Source organism: Nicotiana tabacum, chromosome 16 (assembly GCF_000715075.1).
Source record: "Nicotiana tabacum cultivar K326 chromosome 16, ASM71507v2, whole genome shotgun sequence".
Taxonomy (NCBI): Eukaryota; Viridiplantae; Streptophyta; class Magnoliopsida; order Solanales; family Solanaceae; genus Nicotiana; species Nicotiana tabacum.
The window spans coordinates 109,883,452-109,893,675 of NC_134095.1; the positions used below are offsets into that span (position 1 = coordinate 109,883,452).

General features: G+C 38.6%; 1 protein-coding gene across 1 annotated transcript; it reads right to left on the bottom strand.

The window, feature by feature from the left end:
* Window positions 1–1,150: 1,150 nt before the first annotated feature.
* On the bottom strand, window positions 1,151–9,976 carry LOC107783185 (serine/threonine-protein phosphatase PP2A-2 catalytic subunit-like). The gene is made up of 7 exons (XM_016604163.2): window positions 9,750–9,976; window positions 9,401–9,666; window positions 5,338–5,452; window positions 2,746–2,854; window positions 2,586–2,663; window positions 1,703–1,894; window positions 1,151–1,563 (listed from the first exon to the last, which is right to left on the bottom strand). Exons 2-7 carry the CDS (start codon window positions 9,651–9,653, stop codon window positions 1,390–1,392), a joined length of 921 nt encoding a protein of 306 aa, XP_016459649.1. The 5' UTR covers window positions 9,654–9,666; window positions 9,750–9,976; the 3' UTR covers window positions 1,151–1,389.
* Window positions 9,977–10,224: the final 248 nt, after the last annotated feature.

A 10,224-nucleotide genomic window follows, 5' to 3' on the forward strand; every position in this document is an offset into this window, starting at 1 on the left:
TTTAATGGTTGTCAATGGTGGAATTGCTGCTCTCTTTTCCTTTGCTTTATATTACTGAAATTTGGGATTGAGAGATAGAGAGAGATGTAGAGAGAATTCTCAATTCTTTGCAACATCCAATCCAAACAAACAATATTTTTTTAAAACCCAAATTCGAATTCAAAGCTTTAAATCTTTTTAATGGTTGTGAATGGTGGAGGGGTTACAGATTTTCGCTGGTTTTAGAAGAGGAAATAGTGGGTGATTGAAGAAGAAATCGTGGGGTGTGGTTTGATACGTGGGTGAGAGGGTGGGTTTGAAGAGAGAAACTTGGGGGGAGTGGGAATATACAATAGAGTTAAATTAGGAGACTAATTAATACCATTAAAACCCCTAAAATGTACATAAATGGTAATTAGGTATATAAAAGATAATTATATTAAAAGTTAAGCATGGGGTAATATAGTTTACTATATGGCATACAAATGTAAAAATTCCTTTAAAAAGTGTGAAATGTGACATTATGCCACCTAACCCCAAAAATGACTGAGTCATTGTTTGGAAGTGGCATGGCTGCCACGATTTTAATTTATCCACTTATTAGTTAACCGGGTAATATTTCATTACTCGATAATTAATCCATTACCCGCATAATTTAAAAATTATCACAAATTACTTAAAATTTTATTTATTTTCAAAATACTTCACATATTACACTACCGTGGTCATATGGTACCTTGCATAGTACTAATTTATAATTATTGGATACTATCGCTCGACCCGTATTTTATCCTAATTGGCCATTGCCAACAAAACTCGTTTTCGTTAATTCGTGTACTCTTTATCCTTCATAACACTTATTCATCGCTTGTTATAAATAGTATAAGTACGTTAACATCAAGATGATCTCATCTCCGAGTCTATGTTGGTTAACTTGAAGGCGAAATTTTACGTACGAAAACGTGATGTAACACTAGTACTCCCTCTTCTCTTCTGCAGAGTTCGAAATAAATCCAGAAAGGTGGCGAGGGATGACCAGATCCAAGGGACTGCCGTTAGAAGTGGCACAAATATTAATAGATATCACCACTCACCAATTTACTGGTGCCTCGCCGGTCACTGACGAATGACTTGGGATGGGAAATGCCTGTTTTCTAGCACAAAATTCAAATTTATAGAACACAGTGCACCATGTTATTGCTACTCCCTTTTAGAAAAGAATATACATGATAAACCTTCAGTGCCTCTTCTCAACTCTCTGATGAACCTCTGGCACACATTCAAAGCCAGCAGAACGACTACAACACAAAAGAATGATGATAATCCTCAAATGACAGAACTCTTTTTTAAGACACATCTACAGCAATACGACATTTGATGAACTACAAACAATTAGTGCAAGCATTGGGATCACAAAAAGTAATCAGGAGTCTTCCTTGTGGTGTCAGGCTCTATCTGCCGTGGAGCTGGGTCAAACTGAAGGAAATTCTGCTCCATGTTTTCGCCTATTTCTAGAATTGCAGCCATGTTGCCACACCGGTAACAATAGTTTGGAGCACTAAATACTGTCACAACATTCTTATCCTGTTGAAGTTATAACAAATAGCATGTCAAATACAAAGTAATAACTAAAAAGCAGCAATTTCAACTTAAGTAGACACAAACGGTACATAGGTGTTTTTTTTTTAAAATTTTAGTAGTTTGGTTAGTGGGGTTCACGAACCTGACACCAATTAAAACCCTCCATGACAAGCTGATGGGCTCTAGAAATCAGAGTAAGCCCATTGGTGTGGTTGAACTGAGATGCAATATCCTGTCCAAAGGTGTAACCAGCTCCTCGGGGTGATATTCCCCAACCACAACGATCATCTGGGTCAGACCACAGAAGATCGCACATTGGTCCTTCATGTGGAACCTGATAACCACAGTATGACTTAACTGATGAGGATCAGCAATGATAATGTGCATAGAACAAAAATCATGAAACGTTAGGAACAATGGAAACCACTGGGCCATAGACCACATGTTCAAGAAGCAATTTTTTTTATAAGGATTCAAGAAGCAATAAAACATACCATTGTTGTAAGATATACGCTATAGGTAAATATCAGAAGAAGTAAATGGAATAAATTCCCATCTCTAGCTATGAGGGAATTGAAAAGCAGATTCCTTCCCATAAAAAATAAACAATTAGTGACCGAGCTGCATTAAGACCTCTATGATACACTTCACATTTGCAAAGTGCCAGGACAAATAAGAAAAAAGAAAGGAAAACAGTAAACACTTAGACAATCTTTCTATTCAAGTCTTGGTCCTTAATTTGATTTTATATATCTATTGAACCTTACTGTAAACTATGCGCATACCACTTCCTTTTGATTAATACAACTACACCCTAATAACAAATTACTGTATCTATAAACTATATTGCAATGGGCTGAACCATCAATGGATATCAATTAAAAAATTAAAACTTTCGAGCGCAGATATTGATTATACTTAGCTATGTTGGCATGAGATGGAGCAAGCAGAAGAGCCAGTAGTATTACAAAAGAAAGCACTGTATTATCAAAGCATAAAAACTTTAAGCACACATAATACAATACCTCTTGTATACGGTCCAATGATCGTATATTGTCCAGCGTATCCAAAGAAGGGGAGAGTCCTCCATGTAAACAGAATATCTAAAACAAAAAGAAGAGTTAAGCTTGAAATATATTCAGCACTTCTCTTGAAATGAAAAGCGAGTAGAGTAACAGCTCAAACCTGACTCTCTATTAGTGCTGTCAGCGGGAGATAATCAAAAAGATCAGTGAAGTACTTCCAAACATTGGCATTTCCGTACTTCCTCAAGCATTCATCATAAAAACCATACCTGTCATGAAAAGAGGCAACTCAATAACACCATACATGACTGAGTTCAGTCATAGTCTTGCAGCCTCGGTAAACTGTAAATGGACAATGAATAGCAAAAGTAAATCCTCCTAGCGAACTGCCTATAGATATATCTCTTGATAACAACTGTCAAATGTCTGTTCTTTTTTTTCTTTCTTTGGATCAGCCTGTCAAATGTTATACATCTATCTGGTGGTTTAAAATGAAGCTTCAGCCAGACAAATTTGGCAAGGCACAAACAGGAAGTGTTTAATCCTAGACCTTAAAACTAGCTCCTCATGACCTTTCGCCACTGTTTTTCTTAGAAGGCATGACGTCTTGCCTGGACAAACTTAGCAATCATATCCTAAGCAAGAAAAAAATGAGTGGGAAGACAATGTCACTTTAGAAGCTTGGATGTTGAAAAGGGCAAAATTGTATTAATTAAAAGGACAAAGTATCACATGCTACCTGCTCACTCCAAAACCACTACCCCAGAGAACAAAGAAAGGAGAAGGTAGAGAACTAGCAGTTAATGCATCGAAATCATGTTATCAAACAGGAAGCACAAGAAAAGGATGAATGTGGATGGATATTTACCACAAAAGGAGAAGAATATTTTGGAGGATAAATGTTTCTTAATCTTATTAATAAGAGCAGCACTAAGATTTTCCTGTGATATTGACATCCAAAAATGCAAAAAATAAAAATAAAATAATCCCTTCTAATCTGTAGGAATTAATTAAGTCTAACACTGTTTCAGCCTCATGCATATAGTCCATTTTTTCTTTTTGTTTTGCACGGGTGTCCGAGTCTCTAAGAGCCCCGACTAATCCCAGGGGTTCACAGGCCCTCGGCAAGGAGTTTCCCGCAAGTGCACCACGGTTAATTCAGGTTTTACCCAGTCCGATGGCCCTCAGAAATTGTTTGCACCCAGTGTGTTTCGAACTTGAGACCTTGAAAGCAAAAGTATACAATTAAACCTGATCCTAAAATGGAGTCAGCTTTATATATGAAACCCCTCAGATTCTTTTCTTTATAATGGGTCCTGCATGGGGATGGAGGCTGAATGCTTTTTGGAGAAAAATAGAATTAAAAAAATAACTTCTGTACAAGGTGGCGGTGGTTGCTTTCTGATCAGTTCATTAGATATCTTTGTTAAAAGTATCCTTGGTTTAGTTGATATCGTAGGTTTAGTCCAGCTGATCAACTCAACCCATTCCAATTCCAAGATAGGCAGATAAACCGGTATCTTTTTTAAGAGGATGGGAGAGCCATTATGTAATCCTCTATAAAAACTGGTACCTTGTCATTGACATATTGCCTTTAAATAAGACTTTCAGAATACTAATAATAGATCACATCTCTTGTTGCCTGCTCTAAAGTCAGACGCCCTTCTTTCCAATTTACCTCTAGTAATAGCTCCTTTGATTGCTGATATATTGCTCATATAGTCCAGATCTAAGACAACCATGGCGTAGTTATCCGTTCATTCAACAAGATACTCAATACCTGGGGATTCCTTAAAAGCAGAAGGCGTTATACTTGTCCCAGAATATGTCTGTGGGAGAGAGTTTATCACTGCCAGTAAATTCTAAGTAGAATGAACACTAAATAGACCTCCATCCCAACTCAAGTTCTCCTCTACATATTCTTTTTCTTTCTGGGAGGAGATGAGAAGTGGGAGAAGACCTACACTCAACACACACACACACACACACACATGCACGCGACACGTATCAGTAAGACCACACCCAAAACAAGGACATTTGACAAAACAGAAGTCAATATTTGAAGTTTCAGATCTCATTTAAGGAGCGCACAAGCAAAAAGGAATAATGAAGTCACTTCTAAAGACACGATAATAAGATAGTTCCGCCAACTGAACCATTTTGAAAATAACACTACCCTGATATCTTACACGATGGGTGAAACAGTAACAAACGGAAACACATGTACCAACCTATCAGTCACCAACAACAACAACAACAATGACCCAATGAAATCCCACTAGTGGAGTCTGGGGAGGGTAGTGTGTACGCAAACCTTGACCTTACCCCTACCCCCGAAGGAGTAGAGAGATGTACCAACCTATCAGTCACCAAATGATGCAGAAAAGACTATTTCCCCCCAGTACGTCAACTTATAGAGTTAATACTGTGAGCTATCAACTAAGTGCATAACACCCCTAAACTAAGATAAGTGCATCTGATATACATGTTTTCAACTTTCTAGATACTGTGGCATCACTGCCTATAAAAGTTCTATTTGTGTCCTCTTTGACGGGGTAGAGTGTAAAGCAGCTGAGCTTCAAAGTACAAAGAGATGAGGGAAAGAAGATAAGAAGCCGCGCGTGTACCCAACCGCATCTTCATAACAAACCAGATCATATAGTGCAACAGAAAAGTTAATTTTTCAATATGCCATTTTATGCACCTAAAACATGAATTATAATATTCAGGATCGAAAGAGTAAATGACTTACACTTGAGTGATTTGCCGGCTTTCATGGTTTCCCCTAAGAATCGTGATTCTATCTCTATACCGGACCTTCAGAGCAACCAAGAGTGTAACAGTCTCCACGGAGTAGTATCCACGGTCTGCATTTATTGAAATACCATTAATGATAGATGCAAATAAGCATCCATTGAAGAGCCTATTAATAATAGATGTTTATGGCAATATAATTTTCTCGCTGAAACTTGCATGCTTATATACTTGTCCAGCAGGGGAACCAATAATGCTAATATCAAGAAACAAAGGTAAAGTATGGGAAGATGAAACACATAGCTGTAGAAAAAGTGAAAGAAGAAATTAGTAGTAGCAGATGTTCTTGTGGCTAATGTAGTATGCAATCTTAACATGAAGGAACATATCTCAAATCCAAAAGTATTATTATTATTATAAATAGAAAAAGAAAAGAAAACCTTCAAAAGCCTTTGTCCTACAATATGATAGTAGAAAGGAAAATGTGCCAATTATTTATGAAACTAATGCAACCCTACAGTTTATGGATCCATAATTCCATATATTGACACATATACTTTATCAAGACATATAAAGTTAGAGTTCAGGGAACAAGCCACTTTGGCAGTATTGTGGAGAAAAACAAAGATAAATAGTAGGAAACGACTGCAGAATTCTAATACTACAACAACAACAACCCAGTGAAATCCCACAAGTGGGGTCTGGGAAGGGTAGTGTGTACGCAGACCTTACCCTTACCTATATAAAGGCAGATAGGTTGTTTCCAGTAGGCCCACCACCACTCAGGAAAGATAAAAGGAAGAAGCAACAACAAGCAAACCTATCAGAAAATCGAAGCGATGATACAAGACTAACACTAAGTGGTGCAATCAGAAACCGAAGTGAAACAAACAACAAGTAATAACAGAAATCTAAAGAAAAAGAAACGCAAGACCAACACTGAGCAATGCACTCAAGCTATTGGAACACGCAAGGACAATGCTCGACTACCTAACCATCTACCTTAATTCTCAACCTCCACAACTTCCTATCTAGGGCCATGTCCTCACTAAGCTGGAGCATCGCTATGTCTTGCTTAATCACTTATTCCCAATACTTCTTCGGCCTACCTCTACCTCTTCTTGGGCCCTCTCAAGACTAGCCTCTCACACCTTCTCACTGGGGAATCTGTGCCTCTCCTCTTCACATGCCCGAACCATCAAAGTCTCGCTTCTCGCATCTCCTCCTCTACTGGGACTACGCCCACCTTGTCCCGAATAGCCTCATTTCTAATTTTATCTAACCTGGTATACCCGCACATCCATCTCAACATCCTCATTTCAGCCACCTTCATCTTCTGGACATAAGAGTTCTTGACTGGCCAACACTCAGCCCAATACAACATAGTCAGTCTAACCACTATTCTATAGAACTTACCTTTAAATTTTGGTGGCACATTCTTATCACACAAAACACCGAAAGCGAGCTTCCATTTCATCCACCCCGCCCCAATACGATGTGTGACAGCATCGTCAATCTCCCCATTCCCTTGTATAATTGACCCAAGGCACTTGAAGCTCTCTCTCCTAGGGATGACTTGTGAATCAAGCCTCACGTCTTCGTCCAATACCTGAGTTACTGAACTTGCACTCCAAGTATTCTGTTTTGGTCCTGCTCAACTTGAAACCTTTAGACTCTAGGGTCTGCCTCCAAACCTCTAACCTCTCGTTAACACTGCCTCATGTCTCGTCAGTCAGTATGATGCCATTTGTAAATAACAAGCACCACAACACCTCTCCTTGAATGTGGCGCGTGAGGTGCGTTGATCACCCGGCAAAAAAAAAAGGGGCTGAGCGCTGACCCCTGGTGCAACCCCATCACAACTGGGAAATGCTCCGAGTCCCCTCCCACTGTCCTCGCCCGAGTCTTAGCTTCATCATACATGTCCTTAATAGTCCTAATGTAAGCAACAGGAACACCTCTAGCCTCCAAATATCTCCACAGAACCTCCCTCAGCACTTTATCGTAGACCTTCTTTAAGTCGATGAACACCATATGTAAATCCCTCTTCCTCTCTCTATATTGCTCCATCGATCTCCTAACAAGGTGGATAGCTTCCGTAGTTAATCATCCCGGTATAAATCCGAACTAGTTCTCGGAAATAGACATAATCCTCCTTACTCTTAGCTCCATTACCTTCTCCCATACTTTCATTGTATGGCTTAGTAGCTTGATACCCCGATAGTTATTGCAATTTTGGATATCACCCTTGTTTTTGTATAAAGGGATCATCGTACTCCATCTCCATTCTTCGAGCATCTTCGTCGTCCTAAAAATGACATTAAATAACCTAGTGAGCCACTCCAGGCCAGCCCTACCCGCGCTCTTCAAAAATTCCACCGGGATTTCGTCTGGCCCGGTCGCTTTTCCCCTGCTCATCTTGCGCATAATCCCCTCTACCTCCTCCAGTATTATACACCTACAATACGCAAAGTCTACAATACCCAAAGTCTCTACGACTCTCGGAATGATCCAAGTCATTCAATATAATGCTCTTATCCCCTTCCTCGTTCAAGAGTTTATGAAAGTAAGTTTTCCATCTCCGTTGAATAAGTGCCTCATCCAACAAAACTCTACCTTCCTCGTCTTTGATGCACTTCACTTGGTCCAAGTCCCGGGATTTCCTCTCTCTCACCTTGGCTAACTTGTACAACTTTTTATCCTCATCTTGCCTCATTCTGATGCACAATTGAAATTGGTATGTTAAATTTCTTACTGAAAGAGAACAATGTCGAGGCTTTTAATGAGTACTTCAACTAACGGAAAAAAATTATATGAAAAGGAAGTCCGGAAAGACAAATCCTCACAGCTAATAGATTTTAGTGGCTTATTTCTCTAACTTTCGACTCTGAGAAAAGATTATCCAACAACCAAGATGCTTACTTTCAGGAATAACCTGCACTCACACTTACGAAGGATTCTGGAAAAGGACAATATCTACATAGACGACAAGCTACTAAATTGTCAGGTAATGAAAGCATAACTCCTAACTCATTTCAGCCATCATCTTTTTGATGGGCCAAATTTTTTTTCCACACCTAACGTACGGCAAGTGCCAAGAGGATGTTATAAAACTTTGACCAATTCAGACATCTTAAGCTATTGAAATTCGCTTAATGGAGAGAAAAGTCTTCCATATTCACCTCCTATCAAGGCTGGTGTCTTACTTTGTCAAGTTTCCAATCACCAGCGCATTAAAAACTTGCATCTCAATAATGATTCATTAGTAAAGCCTCACCATTTGTTATCAAACAACATGTGCTGAATATATATTGTCAAAACAAGGAACGACACATGACAGTAACTCAGCCATCGATGAATGGCATCACAATCATTTATGTCTTGAATGATTGAGCAATGAAATGCAAAATTTCTCTTAGGCAGAATCATTCGTGAGATGTTCACACTTGAAACAAACTACAGATATTCAGTATAAAAGCTACACATCACTCTATACAATGTTGCACAACCTACACCATTCTTCAAGAGATACTAACACTAGCACTGTTTGTATTTGCACTTTCCATTCATGTCAACAATTGCGATGCCAAATTTATTACATACATGAGAAAATCAAAAGGCAAGCCATGACGAAACTAGCAACTACCACTCGATCTGGGTGCTAAACAAAGCATAGCCTGCCAGACAGATAAAAGAGGAGGATTGTTGTAGACTGAAACACTAGGTGATTTCTTCCCACATAATCCTTGGTGGGCAGAGTTAACCTACCCGATACTTGTGCTAGTTGGAAGTAGAAGGTACCCGATAGAATAGTCAAGGTGGCAAAAGCTGCCCAAACACCACCATCATAAGAAAACAAAAAAAATAGTCTAAATGTAATGAATCCTCTAAATAAATGGGTACCTAGAAGTCATATATAGCTGGGCCTAACTAGTTTAGGATCGATAGATAACCAAACCTTAACTTTTACAATTCAACACGAAATTCACAGCCCTACTAAATTCCAAAACCATAAAATCTCCGAAAATCCAAAACCATTACCAAAATCTCAAAAAACTCACCAACATAATCGCCCATGAAGAGATAATTGGTATCGGGAGCATTTCCACCAATCCTAAAAAGCTCGATGAGATCGTAGAACTGTCCATGAATATCACCGCAAACAGTTACTGGACATTTCACCGGCTGCACATTCCATTCCTCCACAAGTATAGCCCTCGCTTGATCACACAGTATCTTCACCTCCGCTTCCGCCAGCGGCTTACACTCCATCAATTGCTCGATCTGCCGATCTACATCCGCGTTCGAAGGCATTTTCCTCGCCAATCTGCAAATTCCTAGCTTGATTAATTTAGCAATAATCAACCAAAGATCAAACGGGAAAATATTAATTAATTCGAATTTGCGTACCGGAGATTAAATTTAAGCTGAAAACAATTCAAAAATTACAGCCGATTTAGCATCGGAATATGTAGGATTAGGGTTTCAATCACCCAATTATCTCCTATTTCTGATATTTGTCTCCATTCATATGAATTTCTTTTTTTTTTCCTAAATTCTCTTTGAAAATGTAACAAAAGATTTCGTAATTAGAATTATTTTTTGTGTATAGGATCTATTTTTATATGTTTGTCTCTATTATCAAAGTGTTGTATGTGTCTTTGTGTGTAAGGTGAAAATAGAGAAATGAAATTCAGAAATGGAATGTAAAATGAAATTCAAATGACATGAAATGAAATGGAGATGCACGTCAATTTTGGGAAAATCGACATTCCTCTCCGGTGGTTCCGCCACGTCAAAATATGAGTTCTCTGGTGACACGCGTCAGCTAGTGAATAGCTTATACATTTTTTATTCACACTCAGATATTTGAGAAAATAGTGAA

Bases quoted from the DNA above. Each gene is read 5' to 3' on its own strand.
- LOC107783185 (XM_016604163.2), bottom strand. From the start codon at position 9,653: ATGCCTTCGAACGCGGATGTAGATCGGCAGATCGAGCAATTGATGGAG. The intron at 5,453-9,400 runs GTGAGTTTTTTG...CAATAAATGCAG, and splicing joins CTTCATGGGCGATTATGTTG to ACCGTGGATACTACTCCGTG. The intron at 1,895-2,585 runs GTATTGTATTAT...TGTGGTTATCAG, and splicing joins CATTGGACCGTATACAAGAG to GTTCCACATGAAGGACCAAT.